The 21,991-nt window shown below is 35.8% G+C and overlaps 3 protein-coding genes across 6 annotated transcripts; all 3 read right to left on the reverse strand.

Annotated features, from left to right (window-relative positions):
• Positions 1–231: 231 nt before the first annotated feature.
• On the reverse strand, positions 232–1,898 carry LOC109011313 (GATA transcription factor 15-like). 2 transcript variants are annotated; one of them, XM_018992461.2, is made up of 3 exons: positions 1,646–1,898; positions 1,404–1,505; positions 232–897 (listed from the first exon to the last, which is right to left on the reverse strand). In XM_018992461.2, exons 1-3 carry the CDS (start codon positions 1,673–1,675, stop codon positions 538–540), a joined length of 492 nt encoding a protein of 163 aa, XP_018848006.1. In that variant the 5' UTR covers positions 1,676–1,898; the 3' UTR covers positions 232–537. The 2 variants fall into 2 exon arrangements, with proteins under 2 accessions (XP_018848006.1, XP_018848007.1); XM_018992462.2 differs by having other exon boundaries at positions 1,649–1,897.
• A 3,719-nt stretch (positions 1,899–5,617) lies between these two features.
• On the reverse strand, positions 5,618–11,916 carry LOC109011306 (importin subunit alpha-1-like). 2 transcript variants are annotated; one of them, XM_018992448.2, is made up of 11 exons: positions 11,561–11,916; positions 9,656–9,752; positions 9,485–9,576; positions 9,267–9,398; positions 8,954–9,139; positions 8,306–8,469; positions 8,116–8,194; positions 7,086–7,214; positions 6,811–6,938; positions 6,349–6,726; positions 5,618–6,241 (listed from the first exon to the last, which is right to left on the reverse strand). In XM_018992448.2, the coding sequence occupies exons 1-10, from the start codon at positions 11,768–11,770 to the stop codon at positions 6,351–6,353; spliced, it is 1,593 nt and encodes a 530-aa protein (XP_018847993.1). In that variant the 5' UTR covers positions 11,771–11,916; the 3' UTR covers positions 5,618–6,241; positions 6,349–6,350. The 2 variants fall into 2 exon arrangements, with proteins under 2 accessions (XP_018847993.1, XP_018847994.1); XM_018992449.2 differs by having other exon boundaries at positions 5,642–6,244.
• A 3,490-nt stretch (positions 11,917–15,406) lies between these two features.
• LOC109011305 (calmodulin-binding protein 60 C-like) lies at positions 15,407–20,556 on the reverse strand. 2 transcript variants are annotated; one of them, XM_018992447.2, is made up of 9 exons: positions 20,280–20,556; positions 19,569–19,633; positions 19,396–19,462; positions 18,138–18,187; positions 17,337–17,827; positions 17,036–17,196; positions 16,733–16,936; positions 16,348–16,525; positions 15,407–16,078 (listed from the first exon to the last, which is right to left on the reverse strand). In XM_018992447.2, exons 2-9 carry the CDS (start codon positions 19,571–19,573, stop codon positions 15,672–15,674), a joined length of 1,563 nt encoding a protein of 520 aa, XP_018847992.1. In that variant the 5' UTR covers positions 19,574–19,633; positions 20,280–20,556; the 3' UTR covers positions 15,407–15,671. The 2 variants fall into 2 exon arrangements, with proteins under 2 accessions (XP_018847992.1, XP_018847991.1); XM_018992446.2 differs by lacking the exon at positions 20,280–20,556 and having other exon boundaries at positions 19,569–20,230.
• Between the last annotated feature and the right edge of the window lie 1,435 nt (positions 20,557–21,991).

The following is a 21,991-nucleotide window of genomic DNA, read 5'->3' on the forward strand; positions in this document are numbered from 1 at the left end:
ATATGGACAATGTACAGAAACATTTTCTTTGCAGACAGAGGCTTCGGCCCAAAATAAGTGCCCCCCTGGACCTCATGCCTGCAGCATTCAGTTTAAGAGAGCCTTGCACTGCAGTGCAGGATGCCTCTTTCACAGTTTTGAGTTCACAAAGTCAAGTTTGGCAACATTTCAAGCATCTTTCATTAACAATTTCCGCGCACCATATCAGAACCAAACATACAGAACGGCACATATCGAAATGAAAGATCATATATACCATTACTTCCGAGAACATGTACATTATAATTAAAGATGTAATACCAAAGACAGGAATATCATTCCCTAAACTCTAACTATATGACTCCCTATTTTCCTGACTATTCCATTCATATTCTTCTGTATTTGAAAAACCCAAATAAGATCAAAGGGGAATTTCGCTACAGTAAGCTAAAAGGACAACAAAAGGTATATGTGATGGTTGGTTGGTTGGTTGGTTAGGGTTTTTTTTTTTTTTTTCTGTTTTTTAATCTTATGCCCTTTGTGTTCTTTTTACTCCTTTCAGGCAAAAACAGAGCCACTGGACAGTGCCATCAGAGACACGGCTGCTTGTTCTTCCTCCTTCAACTTCCTCCTCCTCTGCCACCTCTGTTTCTTCATCACTGATGGTGACCTTTGCAGCAACAAATCCTTACCCAACGCCATTAATTTCGTTTTCAAGGACACACTAAGGTCTCCGCCACCACCATTATCAACAGCTATAGCAGTGTACGTGGTTGTATCAGCAGCAGTGGGGGTGGTGCTAACAGAAGAAGTACCATGACAGTGTGACTTGTCTCTTTTCCTATATGATCCGTAGCTCAAACCCACCATAGAAATCCTCCTCTTCCTGTATCTGATCCCACAGGCGTTACATAATGACTGAAAAAAGAGAGAAAAATACGAAGACATTAATCAAAAGGGTAGTAGTAACCCAATTCATCACCCAAAAATGAAACTACCTACATAAAGTGAAAAATAAACCCACGCAGAAATTATATCACCCGATGAAAAATCGCAAAAAAAAAAAAAAAAGATGCAGAATGATATTTACCCATGTAGTGACCAAGAAAATAGGCCCAAAAATGCTTAGTATATTTACAAAAAGCAACTGAAAGAGAGAGAGAATAACCAGAAGATAATAAACCCAGAACAAATCAAAGATCAAAATCAACTGCGTAATGATCGTTGGCTTAAAAGTAACAATGTCGATTGGAAGACAGCCAATGAAACACTTGACGCCCACGAGTCCAAATTAAAACCCCCAGGGAGAGAATGATAGAGACTAAAAAAGGAGAGAAACAGAGACTGAAAATCACAAACCAACGCGAAGAAATTAATCCATTAAGATAAATGAAAAACCGGGAAAATGAAATGAAGGAAAGAACCTTGGGCCCAGCAGGCCCCCCTCTCCACAAGGGGGTCTTCGTGGTCTTGCAATCGGCACAGCACTTCTTGTTCTCAGCCGTTATAGCCTCGGACAATGATTCCTGAATCATAACCAACAATGGTGTCATAAATTCATACAAAAAACTCCCAAATAAAACCAGAGTACAACTTCGAAGTTTTATTTTTCTTTTGCTCTCTCATGGAAGCATTGAAGGTAGGTATAAATAGTTCTGAAACACACCACCTTTTCAATCCTATCCATCACGCCCATGAAACCCAGTTTCCCAAGAATTTGAAATTTCGCAGAGAGAGAGAGAGAGAGAAACAGAAACAATGGGCACTCAGCGCAAAACAGAGACTCTGGCACTCAGCGCAAAACAGAGAGAACGCTACATAAATAGGAACTGACATGCAAAACGCACCCACAAAACACACACACACAGAGAAACCGACAGAGAGTGCACAGTGGATATGCACAAAACCCTAGCCTCTAGGGTTTTTCCTTTTCGGAATGACGGAAATATCCTCTCGATCGGCAGAACATTTGGTGGCAGCACAACCGCCAAATTGTGGTGAGCGGCGGGGGCCACGTGTCAGCATGCACGGGTGGGGGTGTCATTTTTGTACTCGCCCGCCTACAAAAACATGTCAGACTCGCGATACATTACACGCTATGACCTAACCGTTATTGGTAAAATCTTGTGGCATTTTTTAAAAAGTCTTTCCCTTTCTGTTGAAGTCTGGATTAAATGATGTTTGTATCAAAAAGAAAGGAAATTGATGCAGGAAGAAGATGATAATTGTAGCCAAAACTGCTTTAGAGTTGAGAGTCCTCAACGCATCGTTTTTGTTTTTGAGATGAGATGAACCCTCAAAATGGTTTAAAATGTACAGCAACACCATGAGATAGACCACCCCACCACGCACACCACACTGCCCGCAGTAAGAGAGAGAGAGAGAGAGAGAGTTGGGGGTGGCCTCAAAAGCTCTTTCTCCAACGAAGCGGCAGAATGAGTTGTACAGACCATACTCTTCAATTTAAGCCATGCAATCCCTCAAAAGACGAGCCTCCCTCCAAATCTCTCCCCCTCAAAAGCTGCAACTTTTCTGGGTAACACGAAATCATGCCAAAAATTGTTTCTTTCTTTGTATGCTTCTCCTTAACCAATGGACATGTCCCTATAGTTTTCATTCATTCATATATACACTGCTCTATGTTCTCACGATAGTCTTTCTCAATATTTAGAGCATTGGCAATATCTTAATCATAAGTCTAAATTTTGGCTATAATGTTAACTTTTAGTCATATTATTAAATTTTAGCTAGATAAATCTACATTAGACTAATTATTTTAAAGTTAAAATAATAAATAATATAATATAACAATTTTTTTTAATTTTATAAATACACTTTATATTTAATTAATAATTTTATTTTTACTTAAAATGATTATTTTCAACTTCTTTTTTTCTTCGACTTAATTATTTAATAAATACTTACCATTTGGCTTGGAAAAAGACAGGAAAGAAACAACCGACGAAGAAAAAAGGTTGCTTGAGGGTTGAAGAGAGAGAAAATAATGAGAGAAAGAGAGAGAGGTTAATGAAAATAATAAAATAGTCTTATAGAGGATGAATAGTGACTCGCCAACAATAGAGAGCTACCAAGAATTATTCAAGCGTTGAGCTTTGAACCATTAGCTAGTTTAATGTAGAGATTTTTTCTCACATATAGCTAAAGTTTAGACTTGCATTAACATTTGACTAGTCCATTGTCAATGTTCTAACTATCCACTTCTTTTGGTTTTTCATTCGAAATCAAACTTTTAAAAAATAAATCTCTATGAACAAATGAATTGTTCTATTTAGCCAGTTCGGTTCTACTTTCCATTTGGTTACCAAGTGAAGGAGAGGAAAGAAACAACGAGAAAGATGGGCAAGAAGAAAGGATACAGATGCGAAATTCTTTTATCATTATTTTATAATCAATATACTTATGATACTTCATTAATATAATTTCGATTTTTCTTAATTATCCTTTACTTGTAATAGAGTTGTAAATTCGTTATAAACAGTTATAAACTTATTATTTTTAAGAAGACCTGTAGGCAAGTAGAAGATGAGATCACATAAAATGATGGAACATAACTTAAATTTCCCTCCAATTGCCTCCATTTGCATTGTATGGTGAAGCTTGATTGGCAATTTCAAGCAGAATTTAAAGTTATGCAGTAATTAGAGTGTGTGGTTTGTGTTTGGATAAACAGTTCAGATGAGATGAAATGAGATGTTTTGAATAGTAGTTGAATAAAATATTGTTAGATGTAATTTTTTAGTATTATTTTTATTTTGAGATTTGAAAAAGTTACATTATTTATAATATTTTTGTATGAAAATTTGATAAAGTTGTAACGATTAAATAAGATAATGAAGTTTGTGTATCCAAACCCAGCCTTAATAACCAATCAAGGCTCCCACGTCTGAAGAAAAACCATTAAAATCCATTGAACTGACCTTTACACAACCAATGGGCAAAATTGAAATCGCAATATAACCAAAATGATGAAGGGATGTCATTGCATACTAACTCTAAACAGTAAGTATTTCATGGCCAATGACATTACCTGGCTGATATTGGACCAACTTGTAGTTTGGCTTCCTCAATCCGCTCAAGTTTGAAGAGTTATTTTTTAATCAAATGAAGCTTTGCTATAGCATTTTTTAGCTTCCTCTATGCACCTGTTCAAATTATAAGAAGCTTTTTTCTAATCAAATGAAGTTCAGTTATAACATCTTTGATGTTCATCCTTTCTTTGGGTTGCTCAACAGAACAACCAAGTCCAATCTCAAATATTGAAATCAAGCACTCTCGAACTTTGTATCTTCTTCAGTTGTTGTCTTTATGGGCATTGTTCATGTTCATCACTCCTCTTTCCCAAAAACAAAAAAAAAACCTGGATTTGCCATATCTACCACTTGTTTACACCAAGTTGCTTTGACATAAGAATGCAAGTTCAAAGTTCCTTCAAACATGTCATCGGTGGGTCTCTTCCTCGTAAACATTTCTAACAGGAGTATGCCGTAGCTGTACACATCGCCATATCTGGACAACTTATTTCCCGTTCTGATGCCTAATGTTTCTCAGGACCTCAAACACGGCAACGAAACTCTCGGAAGCTCTGTAGCACAGAAGATCGAGAGCACCTTGACAACAATTGTCGTTCTACCCTCATCAAGGATACCTTTATATACTGATCCAAAACTACCAACATCAACCAAATTAGCAGATGAGAACCCATCTGTAACTTTTAAGAGGCTTTGGTAAGATACATTCAAAAGTAGCATTCCTTAATAACTTGAAGTTGGTTATTTTCTCTCTTTTTTTCCTAAATCAAGAGACAAGCACAAAAAACAATGTAGATGTGAGTCCTAGAGGACCCAAAAAGATAAAAGATTTGAGGTCGATTTCTTCATGAACTCTACAAAGTTGCATTTAGGCAAGTGCATCTGTGGTATTCCCTCCCCCACAAAGTTGATTGTTTCCTACTACTGAAGTTACACTTGAGTTTTTTTCAAAAACACCATGTATTGGCACCATACCCTCAAAATTCTTATAATAAAGATTCAAAATCTGCCACGAATTGGAATCCACAAAGAAATCTGGAGTTTTTCCTGAAAATTGTTCCGAGAAAGATCTAAGTTTTGAATTCCTTTTAAAGAACCAAAACTTGATGGAATGGTCCCTCTAGAGAAGTTTCCTGGCATGTATAGAAGCTCCAGCTTAACACAATTGCCAAGACTACTCGGAATTTCACTAGATAACAAGTTCTCCAACACATCCAACTGACCTAAAATTTGACAGATTTCCAACTTCCGACCCGTGAAAAAATTTAGGGACAAATCAAATAGATTGACAAGGATGAGAGAGCAATGATCTGAGGTGGAATGGTATGATTGAGATTATTCTAACACGATCAAAGACTGACATTTGCCTAGACTTGAAGGCAGGCTTCCCTGAAATTTATTAGGGCTAAGAGATATAGACTGGTAGTTGGAGTAATCGAGTTAGATTTCCCAGAGAGCTTGGAATGCTACCCGAGAGATGGCTTTCATCTAATACTTTCACAACTTTTGTAATATTCCTTCCAACCGTTACAGGAAAAAACCATCTACAACAAAAATTGGAGAAAATAACAGTGATGCCAAAAAATTCATTTCTTCGAGTGCAATCCAAGCCGAATGATAAAACAAGCTAAGGCACCCCGGAAGTGTTATTTATATCAATAATACTGGAAACTCTTTACCTTCAATGCGTTTTAGACAGCTTTTTGTATCAAACAAGTAAAAATGGTATACCCCACATAATACAATTTCAACCCGTACGGATACAGAAAAAAATCAACACGTACAGTACTAAGGAACGGAAAATTCCAATATTTCCCCCCCCCTTGTACAACCTACAAGAGAGTTTTAGAGTGCAAAAATCACCCGACCCGACCTGACCTGACCTGACACCAGACCGACTCCACTTCTATGGCAACTGAACCAATAAAATCAAATTATGACAGACTCAACATCAACTTTATTGGAGAGCCCAATCACCTGGGATAACCGTTCCCCATATATAGAACCCTGGCTTCACATCCATGTTGCATCGATAAATCCCAGTTCATCATATATGATCCAAGTATCGTCCCCCCAACCAAAAATCCAGCCATTGCCGACACTTGGCCAGTCTGGCAACCCCAAAAAGCACGCCCGATACTTGACCAAAGAGGACCGACCCAAACACGACTAGACACCTGACCTGACCCCAACTATTCTCGCACCACCAAATCCTGCTATAATTTAAAAAGAAATGATGTTGTGAGCATGGATACCGGCAAGAGCAAAAACAAATTGAATAAGAACACACAGGACTAGTAAAACACCAATAAAAGGATACCTTCAGTTGAAGTTAAATCCACCAGAAGGAACAGAAGGGATCTCACTCCCTCCAAAGTTGAATGCAGACTGGGGAGCATCACCTGGTGGCATTGTATCGTCCTCTTCCTCCAACCAATACGTCTCAAGAATCTTCACAGCCTTCTCATAAATCTCAGTGTTGTCGTGACTCTGGAGATTCTCAATTTTCTCTAGCCCCTCGGCATCATCAATCATTTGAGCATAGAAATTGACATCTCCAGTAGTTCCCAAATTCTTGTCGGCTTCTCCTACCTTCAATATGTTTTCAAGCCCTTCCAAACAAACTGTTACAATCCTTGGATCAGGGCAGATAAGAAGATCGCAGAGAGGCTTGATACATCCTTGATCTACTAAATACCTGTAAACGACAAAGAAATATAAAATTTACAGATACATATTTGCAGAGAAAAAATAAGGTATGAAAAACACATTTGTCGCATACTTGATTTGTTCATGAGAACCACCAGATGTTGCATTTGAGATTGCCCATGCAGCCTCTTTCCTAATATCAAACTCAGCATTTTGAAGCAGATGAACAAGAGGGGCAATAATATTAGCCTCAACGACAGCCTGTAACATAAGGCAACCCACCATTTTGACGTCATGGTTGATGGAAAATGTGCATACCATTCTAAATAATAAAACCTAGACAAGCGTAACTACAACTAAGAGAGGACAGATAAATTCATTCTGCAAAAGCTGGGATATATAAGTAACCTGAATCTGCTCCTTGTTACCAGCAGTGATATTCGAAATAGTCCAGCAAGCCTCCTTCTTGATGCTCTTTTTATAATTATTGTTCAAAAGGTTCAAAAGGCAAGGCAGGGCATTGTGGTTGATAATAACCTGAGCAGCATCGGCATTCATTAGTTGAATAGAGAAAGATTTAGACTCAAATAACAAGATTTTCAGTTGGAAAATTAGTGTACAAATTATAGAGAGAGAGAGAGAGAGAGAGAGAGCATCACTTGATAAGGGAAGGGAGTGCAGCAGCCATCATGCTTTATTTAATTTGATATATTGATCATTTTATGCCATGTTAGTACTTAGTACGAGAAATATTGCAGAATGCCAGAAAGAAATTTATCTGTTTTTCAAAAGGCCATGAAGCCTTAAAAAGTAAAGTGACGTCCCTCAAGCCTCATTATAAACAAGAAAAAAGGAACGAAATAGAAAAAGAAGCTAGCTTATTAATCATGTCAAGAAAAGCCCGCACCCAATCCAATTATTTCTAAAAAAAAAACTTGTGTTTGTGTTTACATCTTCCGTTGTAGAAAGAAAAGAAATTTAATTTCGAAAAAGGATAAAAGTAAACTATTTCTTTGCACATGCCTCACTCGATTCCAATTAGGATCAAACTATGGACTGATCTAATAAAGTACAAAACCTTGCAAAAGAATCAGCAGTTCAGTTCAGTTCCCTGCAGACAAATGTCAGCGCCATTATTTAAAACATTACTCCATTCACAAGCCTCGACTTAATAGATGCCTTGGAATTCAAAAGTGCTAGGGAAGACAAATATTCTTAAAGTGTTTACTAAAACCTAAAATATTAATTATATTTTGTCAAAGAGAAATTTCATTAAAATACAACTGAGTTGACATCCTATCAGTGTTATGCACATATGATAAAATATCAATTTTAATTAAAGAACTGAACTATATTTCTGCCCCCTCCCCAAGCATGGTGGAATTTTTAAAAGAGACGGTGAAATCAAAACATTTCAAGGTATAGAAAGTTCCAATACCTGAGTCTGCATATCATCTCCGGTGACAATATTTCCAACTGTACGAAGAGCAGGAATGAGAACTGAAGGAGACGGGTGGCTGAAAAATGGAAAGAAAGTTTAGAATTTGATGGCAAAATTAACAGGTTAAAACACCTCCTGCTTCAAGAAAAAATACATTAATCAACAAAGTTGAAAATTAAACACTCACAGTAAAAGCTCAACGAGCCGAGGACAAACACCTGCTTCAATAACAGCTTGAATTTTGTCATTTGTACCATCAGAAAGATATGAGAGTGCCCAACAAGCATCAGTCAAGACTTCTTCGTCATTTGAATGAATAAGGCGTGCAAGAGCTGGGAGCGCTGGCTTAACCTGAGCAATATACCATAAAAAGAAACAATTAACAACCTAGTGGTCCACATGATACATAACAACAACAGTGGTCAATAAAAATCCATCCCCCGAGAGAAATAACAATGACGTCTCAACTTTCAACAACCATAACGCATCTTATTAAATTTCACATGTTCCTCATATATATCCCAATTTAAATGTCTTACTTTTAATTTTTCGATGTCCAATTTCTCTACTAAAAGTTTTTACCACTTCAATTTCCTATAATAAAGCAAACTGCATTCTATAATAGTCATCTCCCCTCTCATACAAAGTAAAGGACATTTTAGAAAGATCAGTACATTTTTACTAATGATAATGCCATTTCAAACTAGGATATTAAAAAGTTTTTATAACTAAGATAATTATATTAACGGAGAGTAAATACCAAGCAGAAAAGAAACTAAATAAAAATCAAATCTACTGACATAATTTAAGTTACACAGCATCTCAGATATCCAACCTGATCAAAAGGAGGTTGTGGCTTGCCTCGGCAAAAATTTGAGAGTGTCCACGTAGCATTTCTCAGCATAGAAAGCTTGGCGTGCTCATTCAATTGTGCCAGCAACGGAAGCAAAGCCCCATGGCCAAGGACAAGATCACGACATCTAGGAGAATCACCGGCCACATTTCCCAATGCCCACACAGCCTATAAATTGAAAATAAAAAGGGAGGGATGGGTTCATGTTAGACTTTACTTGAAAATGCAAGTTTCAATTAACTACAGAGAATACAGCAGAAAGTATAAAAGATAAACCCATAAATCATATATATACCTGCTCACGGACATCATCACTAGGAGAACCAAGAAGTTTGACAAATATTGGGACTGCCCCATGATCAATTACCACCTTAGTGTTTTCAGATGTCCCGGAAGCAATGTTAGTGAGAGCCCAAGCTGCCTCAAACTGAAGGAAGTTTCAACCAATAATTCTGCTAAGTTCATGGTCACATGTAAAAATATAGAATAGATAATTGATAGCATGCAATAAACCTGAAGCTGTGGGAAGTCCTCCCTGACAAGAAACTCAACAAAGCGAGGAACAACACCTGACTGTATCACTTCCTCTATTGGAGGGCTGCGCTCTACAAAAAAAAAAAAACTAGTAAATGGTTGTATCAAATAGACATGTACAACAAATGCATGGACAGACCAATTTCTCACCGATTGAAAGCAATTTCCTGAACTGAGTAGTTGCCTCAAGCTGTAGATTACTATCATCACTCCAAACTCCTGCAACCATGGATGGCAGATGTTCTAACTGCAACCAAACAACTCAACCGCCATTAGAATAATAATCACCAATACCACAAATAACTACCACTGGAACAATTTCAAATAAGTATAATTTTGAAAATTTGGGTAGAAATTCATCAGAATGACAAAACTCCATGCAAGGAAAATTCTTCTGACTTCAAGCATAATAAGACAACCCTTAGTGCACTCAGCATCAAGCCAACTTGTATAAAAAATACCAAGCCCCTCTCAAAGCGGCAATGAAAGAAATATTTCCTACACCTTTTGTTATTGGCAAGTTACACATACGACCAATAAATCTTGAACCTCTAACGTCAACTTCCACCCCATTCTTCTTATTTGGTATTCCATAAGTTGGACTCAAAACTTACACAGTCATGGAGGTCACAAATCTTATTGGAAAAAAAAAAAAATTCCAACAAACCCAACCATCATGAACTTGAAGGCCCAAAACTGCCATCATCAGTTCAATGAACTCCAAGGCAAAAATATAATAACCAAAACCCATCAACAGCAGTACTGCTAAGCTTACAAACCCTTGCAATCACTATATCAAATTCAAGAAAACCCATTCCTTGCAATAGCCCTACACCAACAATAGTCAATTCAATTGAGCACACAATTCAAAAAATCCTGATTATACCCCTTCACTACAAAATTCAAACCCCAATGTAATCACCATGCACCAATCCCTACAATCACATAAAATAAAATCCAACTAAAGCAACAAAAATAAATTCAACCAAAGCCTAATTTCAAAACAAATCCAGAAAATTCATCCTCATTTCAACTGCATAGGACTAAATCCAAGAGGCTACGCAGTCACCAAGCTTACAAAGCCTTGAACTCATTTGAAAAAATTCAAACAAAATACCGATATTCAATTCAATCATGCCCTAACTTAAAAAATAGATAAAAAATTCGTCACTGTTTTAATTATTTGAGAGAGAAATACGAGATAATACATAATCAACTCTATCAACTATGCAAAATCCAAATCAAAACAGAGTCAACTCAATAAAAAGAATTTAAGTAATAAATAAACAATATGATCCTCATTTTAACTCTATTCCACTAAAGCAAAAGTGCAAGTAATAGCCAAGCTTATAAAAGCACACCCATTAACAAACAAAGAATTCAACTAAAGCACTGTGAACCAATCCAAAGAAGCCCAGGCCAAAAGTAAATTCCATCAAAACCTTTAATTTAAGTAAAAAATACCCACCTAAAAACTAAATCTAACTCCCAACCAAATTTACCAAAGTTGTAGAATCATACTAAAACACCAAAAAGAATCCAACCTCCATCAAGACCTTCATAAGTAAAACAATATTCAGCTAAAACACCAATGAATAATTCAATTAAACCCTAATCCCCCAAGCAAACTCATCCAAATCATAAAAATTGAACTGAAACACCGATCCAATCAAACCATAAACTAAAGAAAATTCAGACGATACCTTCAGTGTAAACTTAAACAACATCCAGATAAAACACCAATAAATGATCCAACCAAACCCTAATCCCCCACCAAATTCATCAAATTCATAGAATGGAACTGGAAGACCATAAAAACCAATCCAACTTGAAACCTAACTTAGACTAATTTCCATCGAAAGCTCTACAGGTAAAAAAAAAAACCATCATCGAGCTAAAGCAACGATTAAAGGATCCAACCAAACCCTAACTCCGAAAAGGAAAGTCATCCAAGTCATAGAACAGACTGAGAGCTGTATGAAGCGATCGGAAAAGGCCCTAATAAGAATTTGAATGGAAAATGGTGATGGTTGTGGGTAGTGAGGCTGGGCATACCTTCTTTTCGACGGCGGAGGAGTGGAAAGAGGAAGCGAGGTGCTGGGCCTGGAGGCCCTCACGGCGTTTCTTGAGCAAGCTCTCTTCCCTACGGCTCTTTCGGATCTCCACCATGTTGTCCTCCCTCCGCCGTCGCCCCTCCTCCGCGTCCACAGCCACCTTGTACCGGTTGCGACGCACCTCCGTCCTCGCGCTCGGTCTCAGCGACATCGTTTACTTCCGGAAGACTTCAGAAAAAAAATATTGAACCAAAAAACTCAAAGAAACAATAGAGAAAACCAAGAAATGGAATTCAGGAAAGCTGCCAAGTCTGTATGTGTCGGGGACTCGGGGTGCTCGAGAGGTTTGCGAAGAACAGAGTGGGGTTATATATAGCGTTGTTTTGTGGAGGGGGTGGACGGTGGAAGGAAACAAGGCTCGGATCGGCGAAGATTTACGGTTGTACCACTCGAGATAACTTCATTTAGATAATTTGGTTAAAAAAATATTTTATTCACAAATAAATTATATAAAAAATAAATTTACAAAAGACATAATTTAATATAATACTTTAGATTATAAATTTATTTTTATTATAAAATAACATCTCATAAAATCACTTCAATTTATATATTTTATTTTTGAAATAATGTCATTTTTAATGTCTCTATAGCATATACTATTTATCTGATTTATAAAATTTAAAATTTATTTTTTAAAATTAAATTATACCATGTTTTTATTTTTCTCTCGTAAAAAAGATGGTTGCTAGGGGAACCACATGATGTCGTTTTCAGTTGGACCCTATCTATCAATTATAGGAAGGCCCAGTCTCCAGGTCCCGGTGCTTCCCAAGGTATATAGCCCAACGGTCCACGAACCATGAAATTTCCTTATTAATGTTGACATAGTTTATAATATATTATTTTTGTTGAATTTACGCTTGGAATTTTTCTAGATTTCATGAAATTGTTATTAATGTTGGATTTGGATCTCTTAGTATTCTTGATTGAATTATAAGTCTTAGAGTGAGACAAAAATAGATGCATAAAATAGATCTCACAATATTTTTAGATACCCGAGTTAATTTTTTTACCAGCATTAAGATTCCATTTGGATGTTGAGCTAAATTGAAATGAGTTGAATTCTTTATGAATAGTAGTGAGTTGAGATAATGAAGTGAGCTTTGTGGGACTCACTTAAGATAAGTTTAGACGTATTTAGATGTTAAAATAAGTTTAGATGTATTTATGAGAAGTTGAAAAAAATTGTATGTCCTACGTGTAAAGAGGTATTGAGTCAAAAAAAGTTATGGGTCCCACGTGTAAAAACGTTTTGAGTTGAAATGAGATGAGTTTAGTGATTTGAGAGTTGTGTGTTTGGATATTAGATTCAACTTAAAATTAGACTAAACTGAATTGATCTCAATTCAGTCCAAATTCCAAATAGACCCTATATGGGATCTCAATTCATTATTGTCATCATCACTACCATTTATTTTTTACATCATAACACAATTAAATCCATACCTCATCAATATAGCAAGTTAATGTGAATGAGATTTCTTTCATTGTAGAGATTTTAAGAATTTTGAAAGTTCTTCGAACCCAAAAAAAAAAAAAGCCTAATCATATGCTAGTCGGACCCAATTAACACAGTCGGAACCCTGATTAAGAGGATATTGCCTTGTTTGTAAGTTAAAGTCAATGCTATAAATTAGTCCAACAACTAGTTTTGTCAAACCTACACCTTGCTTGCTAGCCAAGGCATCAATTCCCATACACCAACCAATAGAATTAATGCATGATTGCATGATTGTTCTTATGTTTTAGTGAAGAATCCCAAACCAATGATTTTGCCCGCTATTGTTTGAACATCAAGTCATCTCAACTCATCTCCTTGAACATCTCAAGTCATATCAACTCATCTCTTTGAACATCTTCGAATTCAACAGTAATCCTTTGTCTTTATCCATGTTAAGGAACCAACAAGCCATTTGTTGTCCGAGTTGGAAAATTGCAGTGATTAGAATCAAACAAAATCAAAAGCTACCCCAAATGGAACATCAAATAAGAGCAACCTATGATTTTGCTAGTTCATATTGGATGGTTGAATTTCGAAAAAAGATAGATACATCGTCATGTAGATCTTATTACATTTAATACTGTCTATATAAAATTTTCGGGTACAATGAACTTTGAGTAAATATTTAAAGTTGTGTCTATCTCTTTATATTTGATGAGCTTTGCTAGGTACAATGCACCAAATCGTGTACCAACGACTTTTTTTTATTGAAAACAAAATGTAAAAAAATAAAAATAAAAAATCTGAGAGAAGAAGGTTTTTTGTTTCAAAAATCATTTTCATCTTTAATTTGTACTGTTTCATTAAACGGATATATTATATGTCAATATCGGTGTGCAGTTTGGTGCGCGAACTTGCTTGCAAAAAGACTTTTCTATATTTGATTATCCAACTCCATTAATAAACTAAAGAGTATATATCAAGAAGATTATCTATATGCTTTCATGTCTCAAGAATGGCATTTTCGAGACATGTCATTTTCATAGAGAAACTCAATGACGAGATTTTAAGAATAGTTTAGTTACCTTCCTCCGGGAAAAAAAAAATGTCCCCTTTCGTTGATATTGTCATAATTTTAGAGTATGGATGCTGAACAAGTGATAGATTTGGAGCATATTGGCACTCTTCAGCCTAAAGAGATTTAGATAGTGAATTGAAATGAGATGAATTAATATGAAAGTTAAAAGTTAAATAAAAGATATAAAAATTATCGGTTTTGGCATACATTTCAAAAGTTAACATAAAGTGACTACCTTCAACAGTATTCGTAAAGAACCAAAAACTCTTGATTGCATAAATTAGGCACAACCATGCAAGGAAAATGGTCAAACAACCAAAGAAAAAGAATACAAATTTGAGACTCAAGAAAGCAACTTAGCTATTCTTTTGGGGATAAAGTAGCCAAATTTACTCGACAGCCTCGAGCTTTCAAACTCGTAACTATGCATGGGCACCTAGAATCACTCGCCAGCATGTGCAACTTGTAATCTCCCCATGAATATGCCCTATTTTTTTTTTTTTTTGGGAGTTCTTTTGCTAATTAAGAACTAAATTCCACACCTAGCACACAAAAAAAGTTCAAAAAAAAAAAAAAAAAACAGAGAGAGGCATAATCCAGGGGTTCGTTTGGACACTAAGAGCATGTTTGGAAAGTGAGATAGACAAAAATCCTGTAAATAATAGTGAAATAAGTTGTAAATAATAATGGAATTATTTGAGTTAAAATGTTTTATTGGGTTTTGGAAAATGAGAGAAAAATTGAATAAAAATATTATAAAGTTAAAATATTGTTTGAATATAATTTTTTTAATATAATTTTTATTTTTGAAATTTAAAGTTGTATTGTTTTTGTATTTTGTTTAGAAGTTTGAAAAATTTGTAATGATTAGACAACTATTAGATGAAAAAGTTAAATATTTGAAATTGAAAAGTATTTTATGTTTAAGTGATGTTTGGAAAGTAAATATTTGAAAATATGTGTACACAAACAAGACCTAAATATCTAGAATAAGCATAAAACCAGAAGCTTATGCTACTGACACCAACTTCATTAAGTGGAAAGTTGTAAATCTAAATTACGAGTGAAAAGTCTCGCCAAGTGAATTTATAAGAGTGTCATTTAAAGTTTTATTATAAATTAGTCTTCTGGGACTCCAATACCACACTTTCCGGTTCAGATTGGCTTTGATACTATTTGTAACGATTCAAAAAAAACTAAAGCCGTATTTCAAAAAGATTAATCAATGTTATAATTGAAACTACTTGAAACATGGAATCCCAAAATAAAGGGCAATAACTTTTTATTCCCAAACCATGTGGAATGATAGTCACCACCTTCCTTTACCCTAATATGAGGTATTATACAGTGTCATATCGATCACTAAAATACTTTGTACATAATGACCCAAGAATCACACAGTTACATGTTCTCCTTCACTGAACTTGATAAGAAGGAAAGGATGGGGTTGCTGAAAAAGGTATCTTACAAATTAAGCTAATATAGATATAGGTAAAACCTTCCCAAGGAGAACTTCTTCACAATTAGAGTCTAGAATGCCAATCTTTTAGCAGCCACATCCCGCCAAACTTTTCTCCACTTGACAGCAGCCCGAATCTTACACCATGCTGCCTTTCCAGCCCTTGAAATAGGCACACCAGAGTTGGAGAGAGTGAAGTTGTCAAAATCTGCTTGGTTGCTCGGAAAAATGAAAAGATCATTTCCCTGCATCCATGGTGTCCCGGGAATGATATCAGGTGTATAAACACTTGGCAAAACTTGCACCTCTGTGTTGTAATGTTGAATCCAATGATCATCAATCAAACCGTTGCCAGGCATTAGATGACTGCTTTGTAGTCCAGAAGCTTCTATTTGATTGCTTGTTTCTCCTGCTTGGGCATGTGATGCTGAAAATGACGGATGTGAGTGGTTGAAATTCGGCCATATTTCTTCTTGATCTGCACAAATAAGAAGAAGTAGCTCCTTCAAAATATATTAGGGCGAAATGATGAAAAATATACTAAAAACGAAGTGTCAAAAATAAAACTTCATATTTGTGCAGATCAACAAGAAATATACACTTAAAAAGGCATCCATTTCATTGATATTGGGGGAAGACCTTCATAATACTGTTCTACTTGACAGTTTAGAATAAGGAAATGAACTGAGTACTGTTTCCCCCTGTCCAAACTTATGTTAATCATATGGATGATACAAGCCTTTATACCTTGATGTGTGACTGGAAGTGGGAACTCAAATTGTTGTGGACTTTGTTCTGGAACATTAAATGGATAATTCTGTAGACTTCCTGAGGGCCTTGAAAAGCTTACAGTTGATAGCTCATTGGCCGGGACCCAATCATTGATATTTTCGTACGCTTGCTGCTTCACAACTTCCACAGCGTGCTGCCAAAGGAACAGAGAGGTGATCAGTTTCTAACATAAAGTACTATTTTTAATACTGATGTGCAATAACAATGAGACAGTTGGGAATTCCATTTGGATCCCAAACGAACTAACTTTATAAATAGCAAGAAAAACAAAAAAAGGCAAAACTACAGTAAGTGATGTACTGAAAAACCCTGAAATTAGCCCCAGGATGTCATTGAGTACCTTATCACCTAAGCTTAGTGTTTGCACAGGACAATAGTTTTGGCCATCAATTGTGGCCGCTACAACCTGATAGATAGAATTGAACAGGAGGCCAACAGGTTCACCAGCCCTGTGGTAAGCATAAAGCTTATGATCATTTGCAACAGAAGCCATTGCGTTTTCTAGGATTTCCTTCCATTTTCTATCTGCCACCCTTTTCAAAAGCTACATTTCCACAGCAGAGAGATGGATAGATGAATTAGATTACGTGTGCTGAGCTACTTAAATTCTGTAGAAATTTTATGCAATTACATAGGTTCTCACATTGCGTAATTTGAATGGATTGATTGCGTGTTGCAGCAGTAAGTCTTTGACGGTTAGAATTCCAGAAGAAGTCAATTGATTATAGTTTGTACCATCTCTTCGTATCTTCTTCAAACGCCATATTGGATCCCCCAAGGATGGAGTTTCATGTTTCTTATTCACTGAAAACAAAGAGATTGTCCATCAGTCTCATAGATCTATCTACCTACGGTAAGAATATTAATGGTATCAAGCATGACAGCAAGCATACTAGAATATGAATTAGTCATGGTCAGAAGGTGCTAATGCTCTTATAACTTACGTTCTCCGCGGTGATCTTTTACCACAATTTTTCTACTTGTAGCTTCCCTGATTTTTACTTCACCAGAAAGCTTTTGCTCAAGTTTTGCTGCTAACCTAAATTTTCTACTTCTCGTCCAGCTTGAATTATCAGTGAATTGGATATCACCGATACATCCAGCACCTTCGATCAAGGTCACTTTCACAGCCCCAACCAATAATGGCCTTTTACCTTCTCTTTTATGTACAACACTGGCATTGAAGTCCTGCTCGGTCCAGTCTTCATGGTCATCAGAACAGAAATCACCATCAAGGACGACAATATCAAGCTTTATTGTGGAAAGAGGACCGGCTTTGACTATAGTCCCGGACCGAGTATCAAACAGTTCAATTCTGATGGGTGTACCATCCTCAGCTTTTAAGCTATTTTTTGTGAATATGTGAGAGGGCAATGCATTGACAAAGCGCAAATGCAAGCTCCTCACCCCAGATGCAGCAGGCTGAGGCGAGGATCTGCAACAAAGTTAACACACTGCATGTTGAGAGATGAGATTTTTGCAACATGGAGAACACGATACATTTATTGGAAGCCTTGAGACATATTTGACTGGAAGAGAAGGGGAGTTCGGGGTGCTTAAATCTAGAACTACGTGAAACGCAAACCTTTAATGTAATGATGATTTTTGACAATATTCCTCTGTTCAAAATGAGATTATCAATAAATTGAAGTCAATTTTACCCTAAAATTCTCGTTTTAGAGGTCAAAGACAGTTTGTAGAACATAAATGCTCAATAAAACTAACTGCTGGGCCAATGAACAGACCTTGGACATGGGTGAATTGATTGCAAAACACGATCCAACTCCTCCTGTACCTATGACAGACATATGGGGTATAATGTAGTCCAGAGACTTGAAAATAAGAGTGCTTTAATTAATATATCAATGAATTTAACCTTTCCAATATCATATTGACAACCAGAACAGAATTACAAACACTGTTAGAGGGAATGAAAACCTATATTGTTATCCAATCCCGTCAAAGTTAGCCTGAATTAGCTTACCTTGCGCACGTGCCATTATAACCTGGAGACATGTTAAGTACATTTATACAATACTGAGAAGGATACAAGCATATTTTCGGTTGATCTGTATAACATAACTGGATACAAAAAGCTTTAACTTTGACAACCATGGTTTATGCAGATGCAGCTAACTTATTCATTCAATCAAATCCAATCACTAATTAACAGAACTATAATAAAGGGTTCATGTTATACATACCGGTACAGATCAAGTGCAAACAAGGAGGTTAAACTGAGATACTTTTCCATGCATGGTAAAGCAATCAAAATAATCAGACCAGTATTAAATAGCCAATATACTTGACAATCATTAAGATCAAACTAATTAGCCAATAAAACCAAACCTTTAGTAAAAAAGAGCGTCTTGTACCAGTTGATCAAGTAACCTATACAACAAACAAGGAAGTTAAACCAGTAAGTTTCATTGGGTAGTCCACGATACCGCTCCCTGCAATAGCTCAGAAAATGGCTTGTAGGATGCGATGTCAAGTGCCGTAAGAGACTCGAGCGTGTCTTCCTAACTCCAATTGGTTTTAGGTGGGTTGGCTGCTCACAATCACAGCTTGATAAGTGGTATCGGAGCCAAAAGTCATGGGTTTGAGTCACGGGAGTATCATCATGCCAAACCAATTGATTTTAGGTGAATTGACAGACCACGGTCAACAAATTATATCATGTATACCAAACAAAATACAAAACCTAAACTTTTGAATGGTCAAGATACTCTATAATCATTTAAGATCAATCACTTACTGGCCGATAAGATCAAACCTTTAGTCAAAAAGAATGTCTTGTAGCAGTTGTGATCAAATACATATCAACAAATGGAGAAACCATACACCATTAGAACATTAAGAAGAAAAGATAAAAAAACAAAACAAAAATAAATAAAGGTCAGCTCTTATGCTCTCTAAGGGTGAAGTCCTGAAATTGAGTTCAGATAACAAAGAGTAGAGATGGAAGACAGAAATAAGTGGACAGAGAATCAACTTAATTACCACTCTTCGAAAAAAAGGTTCCCAGAATTGTTGAACCTCACGCTCTGAAACCACACGTGGAAAAGCCCTGCAAAAAAAACACAAAACCCCCATTTAGAAACACATAAATCATTAAAAGAAGGCATCAAACACTGACAGCAGCAACCAAAGCATAACTAAACCACCAAACCTACCGCATCCGAAATTCTTGTCTGCGCTTAGACGGTTCAGAACCATCTTTATCCCCATTAAAATGCCTCTTCACAACCATCAAAGCAAGACAGCAAAAATAACCAGTACAATGTAACCGAAACAAATACAGATTCTGAATATTTATAAAACAGGAAGAGGTAAGGTGCAGCGAAGCTTCATTTTCAAACGTCAGCTCTCTCTTTATATTTACATATTTTAAAACAAATAAGGGCAAATCGTAAAAGTCAATAGCATACTGAATATCCCAAAGGTATTTGATTTAGGAAAAGATGAGAAGATTTATATGCAGTATTATATAGATATAGTATTAAATCTTTGAGATATTACGAAGTAGCAGTTTGAACTTAGAATTGGTCGATTTATTCATTAAATACACAGATTTTAAAGTTTCTCACGCTTTTGGTATATTCAGCCAACAAATCAAACGCGTAATGATTGAAAAGTACTAAGGAATGCTATAATTTTCCACATATACGCGTTTAGGTGTGTCGAGTGTGACGGCATCGATGAAATTCATCACCCACACTCTAAGCAGAACCAAAAGCATACATGTCGGAACTTAGAAACTCAGTCAGTTCCAAAGAGTTACTCCGGAATGTCGGAGAAATTAAAGTTTCAGTTTTTATATGCAGACATAGCTCCATTATAGCAGAGCCAACAGTCATAAACATAAAAATGTTCAAATGGATTACCTTTGAACGGTAGGTTTCACAGGTTACCGGGTTGCTGATTTCATGCGACAGCCAAATAGAATCGGTGTTGTTTAGTCAATAGGCGTGCAGTACTGCATGGTTCTCTGCAAGTTCCGGCGGGAGCAGTTTTTTCAACGAATCCCAACTTCCGGGAAAATCCTACCCAGGGAAGATTCCTGGAATTAGTGATACTTTTTTTAATATATTTTTTTCCTCAGACTCTGGAACTTAAAATATCAAACCCAGTAGTATCCGCCATCTATTCTGGTTGGTACTTAATAATTTTTTCTAAACCTAAATTCCATACTATTGCAGTTGTTAAACAAGCAACCTCATTGTAGCATACAATACTCATAGGTGGAGAACTCATTGAATATTATACCAAGAAAATAAGGACGTGTGGAAATCTTATCTTATGTGGGTAGAAAAAATTATAAACCAAATAGGTTAAAACAGGAACCTAATCAGTAAATAACTCTAAAATTAGGCCAAAGCAGAATCCAATAAAAAGAACTATAAAAGACAAGCATGAATCCCAAGGTACGAACTTTAGAACTGAATCTCGAAAAATGCCGCGTATCGACCCATCGGTTGCTACTTTACCGCTTTTTCTACCTATCTATTCTTACTCTCCTATATTCTAGCTTTTTTTAAGATAAAGATAAAATGGTTGTAAAAATCTCTTCAGTCAATCAAGTTCAACAAAATGTAACACACAATCATCTACAGTAATTTTTAATAATTTTATAATTTGTTTATTACACTATACAAAAACGTTTCAAATGACTTTCCCAGTTGAGAAATGGGTGGAAACTAAATTTTTATCTCCAAATCTCTCTTTTTATTTCTCATTTGTTGCATTTACTTGTCTTGAAATGATTGTTAAAGACTCCTACTCCTATATATTCTCTATTTAGATTCAGAGATTAGTTGAGATAGTTTTAAATGAATTGAATAAAATATTATTTTTTAATATTATTATTATTTTGAAATTTAAAAGAATTGAATTATTTATTATATTTTGTATAAAAATTTAAGAAAGTTGTAATGTTGAGATGAGTTTTCGATCCAAACTATGATCTAGTATCCTGTAACCACTTAATTTACCTGTGAAATACTTGCTTAAAAAAATCATTACAATTTAAGTAAATATTAAAACAATTTAACTTTTTTAAAATTTCAAAATAAAAATAATATTAAAAATATATATTCTAATAATATTTTATTTAACTTTCAACTTTCATCTCGTGTCATCTCGTCTCGTCTCATATCATCTTATATATAAAAACAACTATACATATAATGTAATTTATGTAAACTAGTTTTCAATCCTAAAAGCTATAAGTACACATGGGTTTTTGACTGACCCTTGTAACTGCGAGATTGCCACACCACATATTCGGCTGTTCAAATTGTATGGCAAATGTGAGGAAAAATTAGTACTGTTCGGGGTTATTTTCCAGGAAAATGTTCTATACTGCACCTTTATCTAACTAGTATACAATACGTGTGTAAATATCTGGTGCGTGTGTCGTTCAAGACCTCTGCATAATTGTAGAGGAAAAGAGGCCAAGTGTGGTTTTTGTCATGGAAACCAAGTTACAAGTCAGTAGGCTCGAAGGAATAAGAAGAAGATTGAGAATAGAATGATGTTTTGGGGTGGAGTTGCATGGAAGAGGGGGTGGACTGGCCCTATTTTGGAAGGAAGAAGG

This window comes from Juglans regia, chromosome 11 (genome assembly GCF_001411555.2).
Source record: "Juglans regia cultivar Chandler chromosome 11, Walnut 2.0, whole genome shotgun sequence".
Classification (NCBI taxonomy): domain Eukaryota; kingdom Viridiplantae; phylum Streptophyta; class Magnoliopsida; order Fagales; family Juglandaceae; genus Juglans; species Juglans regia.